This window comes from Terrapene carolina, unplaced genomic scaffold (assembly GCF_002925995.2).
Source record: "Terrapene carolina triunguis isolate 2854851 unplaced genomic scaffold, T_m_triunguis-2.0 Scaffold62, whole genome shotgun sequence".
NCBI lineage: Eukaryota > Metazoa > Chordata > Testudines > Emydidae > Terrapene > Terrapene triunguis.
This window is the reverse complement of record NW_020664413.1, coordinates 38,041,463-38,065,409: the sequence shown is the minus strand read 5'-3', so window position 1 is coordinate 38,065,409 and position 23,947 is coordinate 38,041,463. Positions and strand designations below refer to the sequence as shown.

General features: G+C 38.6%; 2 protein-coding genes across 4 annotated transcripts in view; one reads left to right on the top strand and one right to left on the bottom strand.

Annotated features, from left to right (window-relative positions):
* The window catches only part of LOC112114134 (neurabin-1-like), a 68,783-nt gene extending 59,354 nt beyond the window's left edge, over positions 1-9,429 (top strand). For all 3 annotated transcript variants that reach the window (XM_024211069.3, XM_024210736.3, XM_024210818.3), the window contains 2 exons: positions 4,878-5,066; positions 8,942-9,429. In XM_024211069.3, coding sequence (XP_024066837.1) covers positions 4,878-5,066; positions 8,942-9,109 — 357 coding nt within the window. In that variant the 3' untranslated portion in view covers positions 9,110-9,429. The remainder of the gene's footprint in view (positions 1-4,877; positions 5,067-8,941) is intronic.
* A 1,770-nt stretch (positions 9,430-11,199) lies between these two features.
* The window catches only part of PDK1 (pyruvate dehydrogenase kinase 1), a 29,839-nt gene continuing 17,091 nt past the window's right edge, over positions 11,200-23,947 (bottom strand). The window contains 5 exon segments of the mRNA XM_024211271.3: positions 11,200-13,933; positions 14,048-14,161; positions 15,906-16,016; positions 18,092-18,190; positions 19,088-19,164. Of these exon segments, the coding sequence (XP_024067039.2) occupies positions 13,793-13,933; positions 14,048-14,161; positions 15,906-16,016; positions 18,092-18,190; positions 19,088-19,164 (542 nt within the window). The 3' untranslated portion in view covers positions 11,200-13,792.

The window sequence follows — 23,947 nt, the reverse complement described above, 5'->3', positions numbered from 1 at the left end:
CTAGTGCATTAAAAAAAAAAAAAAAAAAAAATCACATAAGAATTTCAGCAGTGTATCTCCTGGGCAGGCAAAATGTGAGTGCCAATGTTCCCAGCAGGTTTTATTCCTCAGTATTGCAAATGGGAATTGGACTCCCAGATTCTTGTCAGTATAATTCAAACTTGGGGATTCCCAGAGGTGGAGCTGCTTCACTGCTACAAACTGGAAATGTCATCTGTTCTGTTAAGGGGTGGAGGTGTTAGGTGCCTTCCTCCTCCTTAGGGACGAAGCAACTCTTTTATGCATTTCCCCTGGCAGCTTTGATGTCAGAATTGTGAAAAAAATCTAACAGGATAAGGCCAGAGTTGTCCTAATAGTCCTGACGTGGTCGAGATAGGCATAGTTTCCTTTGCCTGTTTCACCTAGCTCTTTGTCCAGCAATAAATCTTCCACTCATTCCTCATCCCAGGACACCAGTTGACTGCTGCATCATAATCTAAAAATTCTCCGCCTCCTCCTTTTGCAGGAATTAGTTGGCCTGTTCTGCAGAGTTACAGCAGATATTTCTAATTTGTAGGAAAGATTCAACAAGAAATGCTTACCTTCAAAAGTGCGGATTTAGTCACTGGTGTGAACTCTGGAAAGTTGTTCCTGAATCCACCTAGCTTCTGCTTGTTCTGGATTATCTGTTGCGATTAAAGAAAATGGGATTGTCAGTTAGTTCTCTTAAGGTTCATTTGGTTACCTTAACAACTTTTCTTTCCACAATTGAGGGTTCTTGCTGTTCACTCACTCTACAACAACTGTAAGATTCATTAAAGGTGTGGGAAACCTCTTCCCTGATATAGCCTTGGTGCAGGGTACGAGGATATCAACACTGCATGCGTGGATTGAAGAGACACTGCTAATGAAAATCTCGGCTCAAAGGCGTGTGGGATGCATGCATACCTGAAGTAGAGCCCCCCTGGGGGACACATCTCAAAGAACTAGTTACTGCACACAGTGACTGATCTTTTTCCCCCATTCTTTAAGCTTTCCCACACCACAAGTTTGGTTCTTTTAATCACATTCATTGTTGTATTATAAGCGCTGTTAAATTACAAAAGGCTAGCATTCTGTTTCCCCAGCCCCCCAACTTTCTCTACAGAAGTTTTAGCCATTTTTTTTTCTTTCATCTACCTTCCCCCATGCTTTCCCTGTGTAGCAATGAAAAAAAAAAGTGTGTAGGGTCAGAAATCTCTGCCCTTTTTTGGGAGTGGGGGTGTGTTTTAGACTGTTTTAGTGCAAAGGCTGAGTTTTTGACCCTACTTCCTCTGGTAGATAGATAATACATGTTCAAAGAACCCTATAAATCTGTCTACATGGGGACTTAGGTCAGCATAACTACACTGGTTGGGGTGTGGATTTTTCACACCCCTGAGCAATGCAGTTATGCCAAGCTAATTTTCTAGTGTAGACTAGCCTGAATCTATAATTTCTGACTCAAATTGTCAATCTTAGCTGGCGGAGAGTGAAAGACCTGTCAGCACCAAAGGGCAAAGAGTTTTGGAGGAATAAAAAATTAAGTCTTGAGGGTAAATAAGATGATTTTACAAATTATTGTATGTAATAAGCAAATAGCAAGCAATACAATACTGTAATGTTAACATGTCGTTTTTATAGGATTAAAGGGAAAAAGTATGAGCCAGATTCTGGCCCTCTTGTGGTATTCTAGAGATGCAAAGGGGCTGGAAAGCAGCTGGATCTGGCCAGCTGAGAATTCCCTGGGTGTGGGGGAGCTCTCAGCTGGCATAATCAGTGTACCTGGCTTTTGCACTGCGACTCTAATGTAGGAGGATCTGGGTCAGGAAGGAGTATCTGAGGATATGACTGGGTTACAGTGTCTTGGAGTGTTGCCAGCAGGAGTAGGTTAGCGCAGCTTGGGGGCCAGCAGCACAGATCCTCCCTGAGAGCCAGATAGCTGTAACACTCCCTGAGGGACCTGATTTCTCCTGTTGTATCAAGTGGAAACTTAGTGTATCAGAGAATCTGGGCCTGTTTATGTAACTGGAATACATTCTCTTAAGTATTGATGTTCTGGATTGGCAACAATACAATTGTAATACAGGCACCGTAGATTAAAGAATCAAAATATAAATCTGATAAGTAAACTTTAACTCCAGATTTCATATACTTTATATAACTTTAAATATATTTGGATAATATTTTACTTTTAGCTTTGACAACATATATATTCTTGTTTTCTTGCTTCTATTGAGGAGACCACAACAGGACTCTCCATTAACCTTCTCACACTGTGTGGTCAAACCTGAAGGATTGAAAGTACAAATTAAGACTTCTAAGTATTTCTAGCAGCTGCTAGTATGGCATGGAGATTAAAAGTAATGTTGCTTTTGACTTAATGTCATAGAATAGCAGGGTTGGAAGGGACCTATAACAAACCCTGTTCTTTGTGCTGATGGTTCTTCCCCCTAGATGAACACATTCAAGATTGTCCTGGAAAATAGGTGTCAAGTAGACTTGTTCATACTCTGCCCAAGCTGTGTTCACAAAAATTAGGATTCCCAATAGCTGTTCAGTTTAAACATGTTTGTACTCACTGTCCATTACTCACAATCAAATATGAAAATGTCTTTGTTTGAATAATACATTCTGTTCACAGATCTTAAAGTGTAAATTGTCAGATAATTTTAGTTGCCTTTACTGCAATCAGAGTTTTAATCCCCATGAACCTGTGCTCCAGTTAAAAAAACAAACAAAAAAACCCACCACTTTATCCTGAGTCTCTTGGTACCACAGACATTTGGAGCTCCTGTCCTACTAATATATATTTTGCATTACTGCATCAGATCAAGGAATCCTGAACTCTGGTACTTTTCAAAAGTATATTGTTTTCAAAACTGGTTTTTTAAAAAAATTTATCTTCCATTCCCATTAGCAGTTTGTACAGTGGATTTTCTCTCTGTACTTCAGGAATCTGTTGCCTGATATCTTAGGTAGAAAACGTCACTCTGTCTCTATCCAGATACAGGCATTACATAAAGTACTTCAGACAACATTGTTTCCTCACTGAGCTATTTTGTAACAATTGTGAGGTCTCTCTTGTGTATATCAACTAGGATGGAGGCAGGCACAAACTCCTTTGTCCTGAATAGACAAAGACCTCATTGTTTCCAGTAAAAGCAAGAGAAGGGTTCTCAAACTTTGACATAGTGACCCTCCCTAAGCTAAGGAAAAAATACCTCTACCCCGATATAACGCAACCCGATATAACACGAATTCAGATATAACGCGGTAAAGCAGCGCTCCGGGGGGACAGGGCTGCGCGCTCCGGCGGATCAAAGCAAGTTCGATATAACGTGGTTTCACCTATAACGTGGTAAGATTTTTTTTTTTGGCTCCCGAGGACAGCGTTATAATGAGGTAGAGGTGTAGTTGTGCCTTCCCCTAGGTTAAGAGAACACACACAACTGAAAATCCTATACATTGCAAGAATACAAGTGGTAAAGTAGAAGGGCTGTGATTGATCTGAAAAGTACAACAAATACACAGTATGCGGGAACTGTCTTTCCTTTCACTACTCAGTAATTGAAAGACCCTTCTCTACACATCTTCCCTGTCCATGGTCCAGTACACCCTGCAGTTGTCTGGACAGGAGGGAGGCACATTCTCGTGGGTCCCTGCCCTTCAGCTCTACATTTAATTCACCTTTGTCTCCCCTTCTCTTGGGTGAAAAAATGAAAGGTGCAGGCAGCTGCTGCTCCACCTGCCCACATGGGCCACACCATTGAGGCTTTTCGCAGGCAGGGAGCAGCCTCTTTGTAGGAGCTAGCAAGCCCTGCAGCAGCCTCTGTTGGGGGCAGCTGGAACTGTAGTCCAGTCCTAGCAGCTGAGGCTACCAGTTGGCATCTAGCAACAGCTGTAGCTCAGCCAGAAAAGCTGAGCTGGCGGAGGCAGCAGCAGCAGCCCACCCCCCCGCCCCCCCCAAAAGTATAAATGTTACCTCGCCAGGGAGGCATGCCTATAGCGGTACAGGTTCAATGGAATACTACAAGTCCTGATACTCCTCAGGTAACTTACTGGCTAGACTGTGAAACTAAAGATAAAATATTGGTGTGCCAGGATGAAGTAAGAGAATAAACAGGTCTTCTGATTTTGAAGAAATATGCCAAATTTTGTAATAACCATAGTTATTTATGTTAAACATATATTATTAACTGAGAACTGGAAATTTAAAAATCATGTTTTGGTCACAAAGGAAAATGAGTTGGATTGTTTCATAGGTGTTTGTGCACTCTCCCAAATTGCCACAGCATATGACTCAATTGTCACTTGTTTCTTTTTAGACACAGTACAGGAGGAGCAACATTGTTACATGTCAGGATTGTGCTATATTAACTAATTGAGGAAGCTTGCACTTGGGTACATTAATCCTGGGTTTTAAGTCAGCGTTTTAGACTTTCATTAGAAATAATCTTCTCAGACAGAACTAAAATGCCTTTCAGATTTTCTTCTTTCTTACTTTTGTAATGAATTTTGTCCTCTTGGCTACTGTGATGCTTTTATATGTCTTGAATTTAAAAAAAATGTAACTGTGACTACAAGTTGAAGCCCTGTAAGACTTTAAACAAATGTTAAGTTTTGTAGAAGGAAAAATACAATTTTTAAAACTTTTAAAATCCAGTTACTTAAATTTAGATCAAAATATTTTCATTAAGATACTTAACTTTCAAGTTCAGAACTGTGTGAATTGATTTTGCGTGATAGAATTGCTAGAATTATATTGAAAATACGCACTTTGTTACCCAAACTCAGTTGGTAACTGAAATTAGATGTATAGTTAAGTAGGAAAAATGTTTCATTTTAAACTATTCACTGTAACTTTCTTGATGGGTTAGGCACTAGATGATGATTGTGCAGCAACAGGAAAACAAAATCAGTGGCACAGTAGACCAATTTCAGAGTGGACAACCCAACAGGTATGCCATTGGTTGATGGGGATGAACATGGAGCAATATATTGCAGAGTTTACCGCCAAGAATATAGATGGACAGCAATTAATGCTGCTTGACAGTGATAAGCTAAAGGTAAGTACATGCCCCTGTGTGTATTTGTAATCTATAAATATGTTAGAAGTTTATGATTGCCAGTTCATATATACTTCTTTTAAATATAGATACTTATCCTTTTCCTATTCAGGCATTGTGTTTTTTTTTTTTTTTTTTTTTTTAAAGAGTCACAGTTACTGCTGTGTTCTTGGCATGGTAGAATAGAGGATCTGTCAGTGAATGACATCAAATTAAAGGTGAAGTGTATCAAAATAATATGAAAAGGATGTGATAACAGAATGAAAGCACAAACTAAACAGTTCTTCCTCTGTGACAATATGTTAAAACTCAAAGCAACTAAAGCCCCAAAGGGGGGATTTGTATGTTTACCCACGGAAGCTTATGCCCAAATAAATCTGTTAGTCTTTAAGGTGCCACCAGACTCCTTGTTGTTTTTGTAGATACAGACTAACACAGCTACCCCCTGATACTATCTCAAAGGTGGTAGCAAAATAGGTCCCAACTAGCTCATAGCACAGGAGGCTTCAGTTCAGAAATATGACTTTCATCCAGATCCATGGCCCTCAGATAAAAATTCAGCCCCCTTTCTTTAAGATCTTACTACTTTCTGGTTTGGCCATTATTGAAGAGCCTACTTTGATTATTATTGTTTTTTTTTAATATAGAAGCCTTTCCTTGATACATAGCTGGGTTTCTACAAAACCCAAGAGAGACAACCAGCTGCAGCCTTGAGGTGGTCATTTTGCCTCTGATAATTGCATGCTCCATGTCCATTCCAGCTCTTCTTTGTTCATTCATATTATTAGACTACTTTTGGATTGGCAAGGTGTTATTCTAAAAGGAGGTTTTCTCTGACAGAGTTCAGTAAAGTATGAAACCAAAATCTAGTGACTAATAGCGGGATTAGAATATCTTTTTATGACGAAAAAATGTAGTTTCATGAACCTTTAACTTTGCCATTTAAATACATCTGTCTCTTGGAATGGATTTGCAACTCTAAATTTCCTATAACTTAACATAGAAATGTTTCCTTGGACAACAGGGAAAACAATATTCAGTATCTTAACAGATAACTACGGGAAGTGTGGCATGTTGGTGCTTCAAACAGTCAAAGTATTGCACTGGAGTTCTCCAGATATAAAATAACACTGCTGTTTGGGAACTGAAATCAGATGTTGCCATCTGCTGATCAAAAATTGAAATGCACTCTACTCACAAATGTTACTGTCCAACTTAATACAAAAGTGTCATTAGGGAAGATGAAATGTATACATACTTGCAGGTTAAAATTATGGAAGATGTTTTCAATTTTACTACACCCACCTTTTAAAATATTAGTTTTAGTTGCCTAAAAAGTACCTTGTAAGGTCCAGTTTTACTCAAAATTTAAGTTATAAACATGCTTTTGCAAACACAAGACTAATAGAAATGCTTCCATGAATTTATTTAGAAGTCCAATGGAATTTTTTTTAAAGGGACTGCAGTACTTGTTTACACTGAATGCTGTGCTAAAGCGTAAGAACCTGGAAGTGAAATTAAAAAGAAACAGTCTATAAAGAAGTGAACTGTCTATTTTATTTTCACTGTCCTACCTGAGAGAAATGCAAAAAGTAAACAAGCAAAGTAGTGTTTAAAGAAAGATAATTTACTTCGTAGATTCCATTATAATCTATTATGGTTTAAGTAACAGTCAAAGAAACCTACTTTTTAAAAAACTATTAAGCGGACAGGATTCCTTTTTCTATTAGCCTAATATTGGATTAATACATCGCATGAACGAACAATCAACCCTTGTTCAAAAGTCTGATTGTATTGCTACTATACCTTATATATGACACCTCAGCAAGTGATTTTTCAAAATTACTTTGAAAAATGTGTGTGGTGATTTAGGGCCTGATCCAATACTCACTGAAATCAATAGGAGTCTGGCCATTGACTTCATTGAGTACTGGTTTCAGCCCTTCTTTATTTTGATTTCATCCTTTTGATTTATAAAGCTATCTTTTATTAAAAGACATTACCCTGTGTTCTTGCAATGCTTACAACAACTGAGATAGACAATCCCATGTTAATATTCAGTATAACAAGTAGAGTCCCTTTCCATCACAAACAAATGGCTCCTAATAAGTAAATAATATTCCCTTCCTAAATGTCTGGGCAGAAAGCTGGCCCTTACAATATTACCTGGAGGTTAACCCATCCAAGGTGATGACAGACCCATGGGAAAAATGTGGCACCAAGGTGAGAGGCAATCTCAGATAATCAGTTCCCAATTACATTAAAGCTTTAAAGCAGTGGTCCCCAAACTTTTGAGGGTTGTGTCCCATCCCCGTCCCCCCCATTCCTGTCCGCACCACCACCATCCCCCTGGGCTGGTAGCGGGGCCGCAGCTCTGGGGAGGAAGCGCCGGCCGGCCCCTCCCTGCCTCCAGCTCTGCTCCAGTCCCCGCGCCTGCTCCCATCCCCCACCGCAGCACAGCTCTGTTCCCAGCCTGGGGCCAAGGCTGTGGGTGGGGCGGGGCCAGGAGTGGAATCACACCTGGCCGCGGGCTTGGCTGCTGGTCCCCACCACAGCCTGGCCACTGCGATGGCTTCGGCCCCCTTACATGTGGCAGTGTTTCCCTCCCTCCCCCCCGGTGAGACTGGTAGACCTTGCAATCATTTCCGTAGAGTGGAGAAAAAAGAGACTGCAAGGGTTGAAATAAAGCACTGATGGAGAGGGATTAACTAAATCAGCGTTAGACTGCATATTTGAAAAGTTGAGGTGACTGGGAGGAGAGAGATGGTGAAACAATTGGAGAGACAAACAGTGTTGTGGGATGTGTGTTGTGGTTTTTTTTGAGGATAGAAGAGACCAGGGTGGGCTTGCATTGTGAGAGGAAGGAGTCAGGGGACAACGAGAAGCTAGAAAAAGGGTTAGGAAGGGAATGAGAATGGAATAATGCAGTAGAAGAGGTTGGAATGGGCTCATTGTGGCAGGTGAAGGTATTGTGGGAGACTAGGGTCAGTGCTGGCAGGGGAGGAGGCAGGAAGGAGCTCACAAATGTTAATTCAAATTGAATTCAAATCTGAAGTAATGTCTCAGTGTTGTCTTTTCAACTTCATTTGTGATAATGTCTCCCTGGGCAAACAAAACCTGAATTTCCAATGTAAAATCACCCTGCAGTCCCTTTTAAAAAAAAATATTGGGCGTTCGGACTCTTTTGAGCCTGCCCCTTTTTGCTTCTATATGAAGTGATTTAAAAAAAATAAAATAAAAGCACAAACCCCCCTTTCCTTAATGTGTCTTGAAACAAATTTTTCAAGTTGGATTTTGGCATTTTAAAGGTATTACTGTGGGGGGAAGAGGGATTTTTTTCACCCATTAGCTTAAGCAGCTTTGTTTCATACAATTCTTGGCAGTTCAATTAACTGAATGTGACACTGTTAAGACAGTTGTTAGAGTCCTGCAAGTTGTTTTCATAGGTAGAAGTTTTCTCAAGCTACTAAATATCGCAGATGATTGATCTGAGTTCAGCAACATTCTCTGTAAAGGAAGTAGGAATACAGTAACAGCAGTTAGTGTATGTAAAGTGCAGCTGCATCAAGGGAGCCTGCAGAAGATTAATTTAAAAGTTAATTTGATTTTGTTATATCACTCATTAGAAAGTCTCTGATGCTCCACTTTAAGTGCCACGTGAAACTTACTATTCACAACAACAATACAAAACCTAGGCTACTCACCTCCCCCACCCCATTTATCAGCAAGGTGGCCATCTCACATTCGTTAAAAATTGTAAATGATCTTCTATAGATTTACTCCCTTTATCTCAGATGTAAAGACCTGTACAATTTCTTGCAGCTTCGGTAATACTTTCTTGAAACCAGAGTAACTAAACACAATTTCTCTTAAAGGCTCTGGGGGTTTCCAGCCAAAATGACCGATCCACAATAAAGAAGAAAATTAAGGATATTAAAAAAACACAAGAAAAACTGGAAAAACAGAAAGAAAAAGGTCAAAAGAAGGAAAGAGAAGTTCGCAAGACTGGCAGAGTGGTAGCTGCTGTAGAATCAAGCTGTTAAAATGATTATTTTATTTTAACACAGACTTACTTCAACTTGAAGAAGTGCAACAAAATTGTATATAATTGTACAATTGGGGAGGTAAAGTGCAACAGTTTAACATGGTAGGTTATTTACTTTAATTTCTGTATTCCCTCCCCATTACATGTTCCATTAAAATGAAATGTTTTCAGTATTTTTCTATCTAGTTGACTCTGCCTGTACTAATAGACAATTTAACTTTCTGCCTTAAGTACTGTGCGTGCTTTTATGACTGATATGTAAAAATGCCATATCCCTGAAATATCCATTGAAACTTATATGTTTGTGGAAAGTGGGATGTGACGTTGGGGGGGGGGGGGGGGAGGTATTCATTCAAATATTAGTCAACTCTTGCAGTTGACTTAAACTATAAATATTGGGTTTAATCTGATATATGGACAATAGAAAATCCTGCCATCAAGTTCAGTGTGACACTGTTTATCTGTTGCCACTAATGTTGTATAGTGAAAAAATTAAGTTTAAGAAAACAGCAAAGTCAAATTTATTTAAAAAAAACAAAGCTTGTATTTCAAATTTATTGAATTGTTTTCTTTAAAATCTTGTTTTCCCAGTGGTCCATTTTTAATTCAAAATTTACTGTAGTAATATGCTGATTTTTGAATTTCATTTGTTGCAACTTACTGAAAATAATATGTAAGTAGTTTTCACAAACTACTTACGCTAAGCATAACACTAAATTCTCTCTGTAAGCTACACTATGGGATGTTGGAACAGGGTGTAAACATAAATAAAAGATCATTTTTTACATATTTTTCCTAAATAATATAGTTTTATAGTTTTATGCTATGAATAAGATCCATTTGCAATGAGTATTTCTCTTTTCTACTCACTACAAGATTTTTGGGGACCAAATTTATATATTTGCTAATTTTAAACAATACTGTTTTTCCATACTTAAAATACAGAGATGAGAATTGTAGAAAAAATTTAATCAATGAAGCACTGGGTTTCTGCATTGTATTTAATTGTTAAATTGTAGACTATTATAGACTTTCTTTTTAAAGGAGGATTTGATTCTTGGAATAGTTTAGAACATGATTTGATGTGTGTTCTTGTGTAATTGCATAATAGCTTGTAGAAATATTACAAAAGCACTTCCTTCGATTTTTTTTTCCAGAAAAATAATGGAATAAAAATGTTAATTCCATCCTGGAGTGGAATAGAAAATTACAAGATCTTGGAATTCTGAATTGCTAGTTTAAATACTGCAATTATGTGGACCAAGTTCTCCTTTAAATATATGAATTAATGTTTTTCATTTTTAATTAAATGATCCTTTCACTTCTGACATTTCTCAAGTGTTTAAAATATGCAAGATTTCTCTGGAATTCAGAAGAGGAAAAGGACTTTGTGGAAATGCACATTCACTCTACTAATTTTCAAATAAAATTTAAAGTTCATATTTCTATTAAATGTCTTCTCTATTTTTAGTTCTGTGTTTTTAATTAAGAAAAGAAGCTTATTGTTTTGCTTATTTTTAATTCTTAGGAAATTAGTGAGTTTAAGGTAGATGATTCCTGACATCTAGTCAAGCAATCAATTTCCAGAGGTTGAGTGGCCAGAGGAGTTCTTGTTGCTCGCAAAGGAGGAGAATTTTTGTGTACTGGGACAGGTTGGTCAGAATTCTAGAGTGGTGCAAGACCTGTAATGCCAGGTACTGTTTCCCCTCTCATCCCTGGGTCCCCTCCCCCCTGGTGTATGTGAGGAACGAGTGAAGGGCTGATCGATGGAATGGAGGTTATTGATGTAGTGTCCTAGGGTTTTTCCTTCTTCCAGCTCCACAGTATCTGAAGGTTGGGGCCATTGAGCTGAGTGCTGTATTTATGAGGATACCTGAATAGTAGATTCACAAGCCTGTCTCTGCAGTGCTGTGACAGTTGAACAGGTGCAGATAAGGTGACTGGTTGTGCTGCATGAGTTACTCTTTGAAAGAGAACCTCCCTCCCTGGCACATGAGGCCTGAAAGGGTTGGCTGACTCCTTAGAACTTTTTCAGTCTCCAGTCACCCAAAGAATAAGTCAACTGAAAATTTGATTTTTATAAATTACATTAATGGACACATTTATTGCTTCAATATGATTTAAAAAAATCACATTGCAGTTTAATTTTATCACACACAAACCGAAAATTCTAAATATAAATATAGGGTTGAATCCCAGTGGTTCAAGAGAGTATAACTATCCATTTCACTACATCTGCAACCAGTTCATTTTCTTTTGATACTTAACAGCCAAGTAGCAGTGATTATTTTTCAGTACAGTAATGAAGATGTGTATACATAAAATCAATATTTTGAACCAGCTACTGTAGTGAAGTAAATGAAACATAGCAAGTCAACTCTGACTAGGAGTAAATACTGCACACTCTGAAATTTACTAAACACTTAATTTCCACCACAGCCAGCGGAGGAGGAAAAAACTATTGAAATATCTACATTGGAATACTTTGCTATGGGCCCAGAACTTTTGTTCTGATACATTTTGATTGTTAAGCCATAGGTAGCAAAGATACAAGCAAAGGTTTCTACTTAAGTAATTCCACATGAAAACTCTTGTATTTTCATTTTCATTGCAGGCAACCTGTTAGACATTACTAAGAACAAATATGGAAAATCATTCTAAAATCAGTTCAATTGAATTAAGTGGAAATATGATTAACATGTTAGATCTTTTCAGAACAATGTGTATAAAATTTTGAAATATTTAAAGCATACATTTCAAAACTTATGTTTATTTTAAATACCCATGCTATTACTTTTAGCATTAGGCTGTCAAGAGTGACAGTTGCAAATGTTTAGCAAACACTTCCCTCCTTTTATATAAATTTTGACCCCATTCTACAAACCGTTTCCTGCCTGGATTTGGGCATTAATTTGAGCAGGAAATAATCTTACATTATATTGCCTTTTAGGCACTTCTATACAATGGTGATGTGCCACACAAACAAAATTTACCTCACAACATCCCTATCTATCCTCAATTTACAGATGAGGAATTCACCTGAAGTCATCCATCACAAAATTAGGACTATAGCATACTTACCATTCCAGCTTCTTTCCTTATCTATTCAATAACAAGAAATCATAGGGTTGTAATCAAGCAGACCTGTGTAAGTCTCACCATCCTCTGCTCTATTTTGACCTGGTAGACTGCTGAAACATAGTGTGTGCTTTCTGGCACATGCACATCTCTCACCCTCATCTATAGAGCAGTTAAGGATCGGTCATCTGAGTTGGGTGCTGGGACTGCAAGTGCTTCTTCGCAGCATTCTAAGTTTTGGGGGATGAGAGAATTCAGGGGGAAGTACACGCATGACCTGGAGGTATTATAGGGGCTTAAATAGCTGATGTGGTCAGCAGAAAAGTTGAAGCTATCAACACTGTTGTATCCCTCACTAGAGAGAGCTGATGTACCTAAAATATTATAGGAAAAAGGAGCATAGCAAAATGAAGTTGATTTTTTACATTAATTGCACTCTTTAAATACACCTGGATAACTGGTAGGTCCTGTTGTCCTACTATTACACTGATCTGCCCAGTAAAGATGCAGATTTTGCAATAGAGTTTCTCCATATTAACAGTAGTTACTGTTGTCACCTAATCTATGATCCCAGAGTTTGAGGCTTTACCACAAACGTATTTGGACATTACCTTCAGAAAGAGAGGAAGACCTGCAAATCTTTACTGTAAACCCTCAGAAGCTGCTATTTCACAGTAAGTAAGTATGCCAACTTCTGTTTCTCACGAATTTTCAATACATTTCTCAGAAGACCCGTAAGTGGTATTTTATACCTGAAATGCATTATACCAGAAGCAGCAGGTAAGATTGGATTTTCAAAAAGAGAGCTTCATTTTTTAAAATAAAGGATTTCCACAGCTGATAACACTATAGGCAAATACAACTTGAGAATCGTTTAGTTTACAGCTGTTGCCTTGCCCCTCTGAATAATCTACTACTAGTAGTATGTACAGATTCATTGATTTCAAAACAAAGTAAAACAACACATGATTGCCTATTGGAGCTTCTGGAACTTAAATTCAAATATTTGTTTCTAATTTTGCTAAATTTATTTAGGTTTGTAAAGTGCTTTTGAGCTCCTCGGCTAGAAGATGGTGGAGAAATGTGAAAGGTTGCATAATGGGTTTTATAAATCTATTAATGCTTTAAATAACTACTTTTAAAGTTTCATACATCAATGTTTAGATCATTTGATAACTTCATCCAATGCTCAATATAAAGAATTGGTATTAGCAGTTCTGGCGAGCTGCTATTTCAATAATGCTTCCATTAGGAGAGTTTAAGTTGTGTGAACTGTGCTCTTCAAGCCAGCTGTGAAATAAGTTACTCTAGACCCTGTATAAAATCTAAAATTACTGCTCCCTAGATCTAGCTACAGAAGTAAATTGGAAATACAAAGTGGAACAAATTACGAGTGTATTTTTTAAACTACATACTTGGTTTTAATTCAGTTAATTCCTTAAAGTAGTATTGGAAAACAATTATGGATTTCAACTTCCTATTATTCCCTACTAAAAACATTTCCACATGAAGTATTTGAACCATGTTTGGTATAAACCTGCTAAACAATCCCTTTGCAAACAGATGACAAAAGCATGTTTACTTTTTCTGGACTGTTGTACAATTATATACTGCGGAATGTGGTCATGTCCTTTGGCTCACTGCTTGGCACACACCAGTCATCTGCTTCGTGGTTTTCCACATAACGTTTCCAAGCTGATTTGTTATACACAGGGAGCCTTTCGATTGATTCTGTTGATAAAGCCTGCAAAGAGAGCAGAAGCTATAGTGAAGTCTATTTTGCTGAGCATTTATTAAACTTTTTTTATTAAAATTACAAGTTACATTAAGACTGATACCAAAAAGTGGTAAATTATACCTTTATGTAGATAACTGCATCTGTACCATACCCCTCTAAGGAATACAGTTTCAGATCTCCTTGGAAGTACTGTGCGTACAGACGTGATATAGGCAAACCATAACCAAATCCAGCCTGATAAAAGGGGAGAGGGTGGGGGGCAGAGAGATAAAAGCACACTTGAGTTAACTGCATCATCTGCAGAAGATTTGTCAGCATTGCAGACCAATATCTGTACCACTTAAATTTAGAGGCAATCCAGCTAGGGTCAGCATATTGCTGGACACATGTTAGCATTTGAGAAAAGTAATCACTTATATAGGACCAGAGGGGTGGTGAGGACTCCAAATCTTAAGTATTACTCCTCCTCCCTACCCCAATGTTACCAAGTTTCCCTCCTTTCCTACCCATTTACCCCAAAACCTTCTTAGCTCTTTGTTGGGAGGGGAGGGGACTGCAAGGAGTAAACCCTCCCTCTGCGGGCTGCTATACAACACAGTTGGTGCTATTACTTGCAGCTATCCCACGGCAAGAGCACTAGTGGAAGTACTCTGCCTTGCTGTGGAACATTGGATGACTATCTCTATCCCCATGGAGCCACTAGTCTGGCTGTTGCGGATCTTGAGAAGACAGATGTTAGGATTGCAAATGAGAGGGCAGATGGCCCAAGAGGCAACCTCCTTAAATTTGCTTGTGGCCTACACTATGAAAGTCTGACAAACCCCTGTCCTAAATCGTTAACAATTAAACACTGAGCAAAAGTTAGAAATATTATGATGCCTTTCACTTAATCACTAGTTTAATTTGTGCAATATCTCTAGAATCAAATAATTTGAATTAAAGGTACTTTCACTGTTTATTTTGATTGGATAATTCCCACCAGTCTAAACCCATCACTGGATATAGAAAATTAATAAAATAGGCCAATAGTTTGAATGTCATAGGGAAAAAAGGAATCCAAGGCAGAGTAATGTGATGGTAACATCAATTGGAAGTTATTGACAGTGGGTCCAATGCTACATTTCTTGACATATCTTAAAACCGTGGTCCCCAACTTTTTCTGTGGGGCGGGCGCCGGACGCCTAGCCACTGAGGACCGTGGCCACCGGACAAGCAGCCGCCGAAATGCCGCCGTGAAGCAACGTCATCGGCGGCATTTTGGTGGTAGCGCTTCTTGATGTTGCTGCTTCTCGGCGGCATTTCAGCGGCCAGTAGGTGGGCGCACGTGGATGCCCCGGCGGGCGCCATGGCGCCCACGGGCACCGCGTTGGGGATCCCTGTCTTAAAACATCTATTAAAGCCACTAGGAGTTTGCAAGGACCACGGGAGTAAGCTCTTTATCAGTACGACCATATGCTATATACTTTTGTTTTTGTCAAGATTATACAACTGAACAGCTATTTCACTCAAAACAACAAGAATGGACTTGATCCAAAAGAAGGGGCAATTTTAAAACCAGAAGTTCCTAAAATCCTAAATTAATTTCTATCCCTAAATTAATTTCCTTTTCTACTCTGCTTCTAGAACCAAAGTTCAAAGTCCTGTACTCGCCCAGAAACAGATTACGGGAACTCCTACAACAGTTCAAGGAATGTCGCTCCTTGTTCTCTCCTCCTTCAGAGCTTGAAGAAACAGAATTTCAAACTTAAATTTTGGTAAATATTAAAAATAGTGTTTTTCTTATTTACCATTCAGGCTACAAGTTCTGTTTAATGCTGTAAGTCTACAATTTTTTTTTTCCCCTTTCAGAAAGGCACTAACTTTTTACACCAGAATTGCGAGACTATTCACTTATCTGCAAAACACGTAGTAGTACAAAGATACAGGTAATTTTTGCCTTCCCAACTATCAGAGGACAAAGTAAAAAAGGCTTACAGACCAGAGGTGTTGCTCGTGATGTCTCAACACGGGGACGTGGTGCAGTTGAATACATATAGTTGAACAGTCCATCAATTTTCCTCATTGGAACACCGCCACCACGATCACTTATCTACAAAATGAATGAACACACTATTAACTTTAGGTTCCTGTATATAAAAGAACAGAAACACAAGCTGATTTTCATAAAGAATAAAGTACAAAGGAAGTCTGAAGACTATACAGTCTCAAGTTGTCCTTATTAAATCATCTGATCAGACTTACTGTATATACTCGTTCATAAGCTGAATTTTTTTAGTAAAAAAGGGAAGCATCAGAGAAGGGGGTTGGCTTATGAACGGGTATAGAGAGGGAGAGGTGGGACACAGCCCCTCCCCCTAACAGAGGGAGCAAGGAGAGGCAGCACAGCCAGAAGGGAAGAGGTGGGGCCAGAGTCTCTCCGTTTCTGGCCACGCAGCTCTCCCCACAGCCTCCGAAGCAGCTGCAGCTCCGGGGCTGGCAGGCTGTGGCCGCGTCGCTCGGCTCCACCCCCCAGAGCAGGCGGTGGCTGCGCCGCCCGGCCCAGCCCGCTGGAACATGCTGCGGCCGTGCTGCCCAGCCCGCCAGAGCAGCTCCAGCCAGGCCAGAGACATACTCCCCAGATATGGTGGGAAGGGATGGGATGGGGAGAGTGTGGGGGTCCCGGGCTAGGGGTGGGATCATGTGGGAGGTGGTCACAGGGGTTACTCCTCTGACCCCCAGCTTCTCCCCCCCCCAAAATTTCCCCACCAGTTACTGTCCCGGCCTGTCAGGGTAAGCAGCTGGCACACCAGTACACTTTGTTTACTTAGGTTTATCTCCGTGCCTGTGGACGCTCAAGGTAAACAAACCATCTCGGCCTGCCAGCGGCTTATCCTCATGGCCCAGGAGCCAAAGTTTGCTGACCCCTGAATTATGGGGTCGGCTTATGAACGGGTCATAAAAAATTTCCATTTTTACTTATAAACGAACCGGCTTATGATCGAGTATATATGGTAATAAAGAAAATCATCTGATAAATCACAGCAATATATACACACAAAACCCCAGCTGAGGTTAATGACATTTCCCAAAATGCTGTCACCAAAAACGTCCACAATTACACAGAATTACTTAGACTATGTCTACACAGCCTGCAGTAATGGGCCTCCCAACCCAGGCTGACAGACTCAGGCTCATGCTACTGCACTATAAATAGCTGTGTAGGTGGTAATTTGAAGTTACGGCTTAGGCTGGTACTCAGGCTCTGAAGCCCACTCTTCTCTCTAGGCTTCAGAGTATAAACTGTCTACACTGATAATTTTAGCGCAGGAGCACAAGCCCGAATTTTGATATGGGTTGGGAGGCTCACTGCTGCGGAATGCGTAGATATACCCTTAGAAGCCATACACCCCGCTTGCATGTTGTGCACTGCTTTTTTTCTTCCTCACCCTCCTTCCAATTTCTAATCTTCACGTGGAGGAAGTTAGGTTCAGTAAAAGTCAACAATGGCCATATCAACTGAATCCTATTCTCAGTGCTTTAGCCAGCACTTTAAGAACAAAGATGCTACATAGCGGCGCAATATATTAGTACTCATTTACTACTAGAGCAAATCTGAAGATTTGTTTCTACTTGCGTGAAGTTAAATTCTAAGGAAAACCTATATACTGCAACCAACCTTGGAAGTCCAACACTAACCATATAAGAGATGCTGCCCTTAAAAGAAATATCTGCAAGGCAAGGCCTAACATAGGCAGGCTTCACCTGTGCTGGACTTACTTTATTCCACACCTGTTCTGCACCTCACTCAAGTAGTCACTTCTACCTATAGGACACCTGCTCTGAACAAACTACAAATCTGGCTATCTTCCATTCCTAAACTGCCACTTTACCCTTGAACAGAAACATGGTTTATTTACATTATAGCTACATAAAGAATAAATATGTTGAAAGGGTAAAGTGATGCCACAATCTCCCATTCACATGAGACTTGTGAGATCTTTATGATGTTTCCACTCATCACTGACCCAAGGCCTGAAATCCCACAAAGGTTTTATTCCTTACACAGTACATTATCAGCATTGGTACAAACTCCCAGTGTCACATCACCCATTCGTAAGAAAATATTCCCCCCAGGTTCTGAACTATTTTCCATCAAAGTAATTAAACATCAAACAAAGCAGTTACCTTCACAGTTAAATCCTCATTGCCTAATGTGACATGTACTTGAATTGGAGGGTAAACGCTTCGATCAGTATAGTGTTCCATTGTGGCTCTCATTGCATTCTGAGAAATATTTAAAATTAAAGTAAAATAAGTAGTTTTAATCAAATCATAGATTTGATTGTAACTTTTGTGCTGTTAATATGTCAACTTAGGAAAACAGTTTTATGTGTGCCCATTTATAGATTGTATTTCCATTTTTACTACTTTGTACTTGTATAAAGATATAATAAAAACATATTTCTTCTTCAAAAACATTTCCTGCTTGCTTTTTACCACAGAAATATCAGGAATATCAAGTCTGCTCTTCCCTGGCTTTGCTACAGTCTTACTGGGGGAGACTTAGAGATGTATATCCTGAGCTAGCCTTATTTTAATGGGAGAGGAGCTGAATTCTTACAGAAACATCCTCTCTCCAAGGATTAATTAAGCCACTGGAGTTAAACACCAGCAACTGTTAATAAAAAAAAGTTTTACACAGACTCTCTCTCAATTATTACCTATCAGTGTTGTGTGATATCATAAATTCACCGGTTCTCCAACCAGAGTCAATTTGAAAAAAAATTATTAGTCTACTACAGGCATATGAAAAAGCGTAGCTTTAGTTCTGAATTGCTTCACTAGTGTGATTAAATTACAGCATGCATAGGTTCTGTATGTTAGAAAAGTATCTGAAGAGATCTGGCTTGATATAGAAGTCTTAGTATTCCTGTATGAATGATTAAGATAAAGGACACATTTTCAAAGCCTCTGATTTTACACACCAGTCATCTGTATACAAATGATGAGATTTAGACATCTACCTACCTGATCTGTGGGTGCAGTCAGGAACTTAGATGTCTGAGTCTTGCAATTGCAGGTAATGTTGAACCAATTTTTAAATAACGTGCACATGTCAAATAAATACACATCTCAGAACACAAACATGCCATGCAGATTGTGTAATCTGACTGTACAAACCTTGAAAAGTTCAAAAACCATGTGATAGAGATGGGATGGTACATACACTACTTGCATGGGTTGTCCTGATGATTTTGCTGGAAAAGAAAGTAACCCAATCAATTAGACAACATACTGGAAGCCCGCTGTTTGTTATTTGAACTACTTGGATATTGCCAAAACTAACAGAATCTGGTTTTGTTTTGGTTGTTTTCACTGATAAAACACAATACAGGGAAATGAAAAGAAAATTTGAATAGAAATCATGAAAACATTTGTTACTCTCATGTTTGTCAAAACTCATTCAAAATCTATATTCTTTCATAGTTTTGAAACTTTGTTTTAATTTATTTGTAGAAATTAATTTTAAAAGCTATTTCTGCTAGTAATATCATTGCATTTGAGTACATAATATGTCTGAACAATAACTGCAGTACAATGTGTTCTTGGATTCATTTGTCTATTTAAAGATCTGCTGATGTATCCGGAAATCTTTGATAAATATTCTATTTGTAGATAGTTCTGCTCATCTTGGTTTCCAAATCTCTTTGTTCTCATTCTTTAAAACAAACAAAAATTACTAGGAATATTTTCATGAATAGATTTTTCTTCTATTTTGATCACTAATCCAGGACTAGTGCTTGGAAAAGTTTACTGGCCCTAAAAACATTTCCATCAGTTCACCAAGCTAATTACCTTTGTAATAGTCTTTCCCATGCTGTTTTAGCAGCCACTACAGTTAGAGATTAGTGCTGTATGCCATCTGGGATTTCAAATAATATGAAAAAATTATTTTTACCCTAGTAGGTCAAAAATATTGGCTCTTAAAATACACCAGACCTACCCTTGTCACTCACTCAAGCTAGCAGTGCTATTTTACCTTAAATTCAAATCTTAATATAGGGGGCCTCAGTTCTCAGCTTAGCCCATGCAAGTGGTGGATGAAGAATGCACAGCTGGCCCTGGATCTGGGAAGGGCAAAGGTGGCTTTGAACTACCTTTGTGTTTCCATGATTGGGCACAGAGCCCATCCCTCAGTGTAAGATGCACTAGCTGCTATGGCCCCACGCTACCTTTATAGTAGCTAGGCATTCCTGAGGTGCAGAGAATCCATGGCCATAACTTTACTCCAGCCATAGGGAGAAGTTTAGAAGCTCTTCTCCACTAGAGGCTCTCCCTCCCCTGAGGTGATCCTCCAGTAGCTGGCTATGTCAGCTTTAGATCCAGGTTGCATTGCCAGAATGGCAAAGAGCAGCCATAATGCACAGGAGAATCTGAGCTAGCCAGTATTGGACATAGAACATCAAATCTGTTCTTGAGGCTTATTCATCATCTGAAGTCCAAATCCTGTGTTTGTGATGTCATGATTAGTTGTTGTAGAGATTGAGTTGTCAGAAACAAGATTATGGAACACAATGAGTGCAGAGCCCTACAACTTCCAGAGAATGGGAGGAAGCTGAGATATTATTTGAACATATTTCTAGTAATAAAATTGGGAAGGGGAAATAATTGTTTTTAAAAAGAGAGTCTTGAAAAATTGTTACACTTTACAATAATGATTAATTACATTGCAATTACAGTGTGATTAAACTATTGCCATGCTTTATGAATGTAATGCCTCTAATTAACACTAATTCATAAAACCAGCTGACTACATTAAAGCATAACTACAGTGTAGCAGGACCTTGCATAATTAGTGTACCTAAAAATCTAAATGTATATATTCTAAGTATGAAACATAGTAACAAATAATTAAGTCACATAATTAGTATAATAAACACAATTCCAATTATTAATTAGTGATGAGTTATCAAAAAGCATAACTGAGTGAGAGCAGCAGAATAAGGACAATGGACTTAAAAAAAGCAGACTTTAACAAACTTGGAGAACTGGTAGGTAACGTCCAATGTGAAGAAAATCTGCGGGAAAAAGATGTTCAGGAGAGCTGACAGTTTCTCAGGAGAATAATATTAAAGGCACAACCGCAAACTATCCCGATACAAAGGAAAGATAGGAAGAATAGTGAGACACCAATAGGGTTCCATCAGGAGATTTTAAGAGACCTGAAAATAAAATTAAAAAATCCTACAAAAAGTAGAAATATGGACAAATTGCTAAGGAGGAATACAAAAAATAGCACAAGCATGTAACTACACAATCAGAAAGACTAAGTTACAAAATGAGTTACACCTAGCTAGAGACATGAAAGACAATAAGAGGAGGTTCTTTAAATACATTAGGAGCAACAGAATGATGAAAGTGTAGGTCCTTCACTTAGAGGGGAAGGAGAGCTAAAAACTGATGACATCAAGAAGGCTGACGGGTTTAATGCCTATTTTGCTTCAGTCTTCAGAAAGAAAGTTAATGGCAATCAGATACTCAACACAATATTAACAACAAGGGGGAAGGAATGCAAGCCAAAATAGGGAAAGAACAGGTTGAATATATCTAACTTATATAAATATTCTTTAAATTGGCAGGGCCTAATGAAATTCACCCTAGAGTACTTAAGAAACTAATCGAAACAATCTCAGAACCATTAGCAATTATCTTTGAGAACTCCTGGAGGACTGTTGAGGTCCCAGGAGACTAGAGCGGGCAAACATAGCAGCTGTCTTTAAACAGGGGAACAAAAGACAACCTGGGAAATTAAAGCCCAATCAGTGTAACTTCAATACATGGAAAGATACTGGAACAAATTATTAAACAATAAATTTGTAAGCACCTGGAGGGTAACAGGTTTACAAGGAACAGCCAGAAAGGATCTGTCAAGAACAAATCATTCCAAACTAACCTAATTTCCTTCTTTGACAGGGTTACTGGCCTAGCGGATAGGGTAGAAGCAATAGATGTGGTATATCTTGATTTTAGTAAGGTTTTTGATGCAGTCCCACATGACATTCTCATAAGCAAACTAGGGAAATATGGTCTAAATGAAATTAGCATAAGGTAGGTGCACTACTAGTTAACTACTCTTAGAGTATGGTCTTTATCAATGGTTTGCTGTCAAACTAGGAGGGTGAATCTAGTGGGGACCCACAGGGGTCAGTTTTGGGTCCAGTACTATTGAGTATTTTCATTAATGACTTGGACAATGGAATGGAGAATATACTTATAAAATCTAAAAATGACACCAAGCTGGGAGAGATTGCAGGCACTTTGGAGGCCAGGATTAGAATTCAAAACAACTTTGACAAACTGGAGAATTAGTTTGAATTTACCAAAGTGAAATTTAATAAAGACAAGTGCAAAATACTTAACTTAGGAAGGAGAAATCAAATGCACAACTACAAAATGAGGAATAACTGGCCAAGTGGTAGTACTGCTGAAAAGGATCCGAGGTTATAGTGGATCACAAACTGAATACGAGTCAACAATGTGATGCAGCTGTGAAAAAAGGCTAATATTCTGGAGTGTTGTATGTAAGACATGTGAGGTAAGTGACGTGAGGTAGTGTCCCTCTACTCAGCACTGGTGAGGCCTCAGCTAGAGTACTGTGTCCAATTCTGGGTCCCACACGTTAGGAAAGATATGGACAAATTGGGGAGAGGCCAGAGGAGAGCAACAAAAATTATAAAAGGTTTACAAAACTTGTGAGGAAAGGTTAAAAAAACTGGGCATATTTAGTCTTGAGAAGAGAAGACGGAGGGGGCACCTGATAACAGTTTTCAAATATGTAAAGGGCTGTTATAAAGAGGACAGTGATCCAACTGTTCTCCATGTCCACTGAAGGTAGGACAAGAATGGCCTTAATCTGCAGCAAGGGAGATTTAAGTTAGATATTAGGAAAAACTCTTCTAACTATAGGAGTAGTTAGGCTCTGGAATAGGCTTCCAAGGAAAGTTGTGGAATCCCCATCACAGGTTTTTAAGCACAGATTAGATAAAATACCTATCAGGGATGGCCTTGGTTTACTTGGTCCTGCCACAGTGCCGGGGGCTGGATTTGATGACTTCTCTAGATCCCTTTCAGCCCTACATTTCTATGATTGTATATCCAAACTGTAACTACACTGTAAACTACAGTGTGATTTATCATACTTCATAATACGATCAAAATTTCTAAGAGGCACCTGCAGCACTTTAACATGCTTTTCTCTACAAATATTTCCAACCCTCAGGCTCAGAGTATGGAGGAGAACATATTTTACCTTGACACGGAATGGTAAACTTACCAAAGTCAAAAGAATAAAACTGATAAGTGCTTATAAAATATCATTAAGGCCTCACTTTTAGTCCAACCTTAATCAGGCTTTCCTTTGTGTGCCCTCATTTTTGCAGGCATAAATGGGGGTGTATTTTTGCTCATGCAATTATTTGTAGATGCAATTTAGATCACTCTAAATTCTTGTTAGCAGATCTGCATGAATTTACTTTTAATAACTGCAGGAATGTTGCTGTTTGGATCAATGCTACCAATATATTTTGGATGAGCTCAAGTAACTTTAATATATGCATACACATGCATATTTCTGTACAGTAGAACCTCAATTTTACAAACACCAATCTTACAGATTACCTTTTATACAAATCATTTTTCCCAATGGTGAAAAAAACCAAAGTCGCGTAACAAAAATGATATTGATAAAAAACAAGTCAACATTCCTTCATGTTCAAATGCATTTATTGCATTGGAAATTGATTTGCCGGGGTTTTAAGGACTAAAAAATGTGATCCAGTGCACCATATTTCAATTTATGCACTGTGCCCACTGTAATTTTGAGATATTCAGTTTCATTACTTTTTTTGATTTTATGAACTCCTCAATTCCCAATTAGTTTTTAAGATAAGAGTTCTGCTGCATCTCTGTATGAATGCTTGTAGTCAAATTTTCAAAAGCTGTATTGTCACAATTGGTGGTGCAAATACTTGTTTACATGGC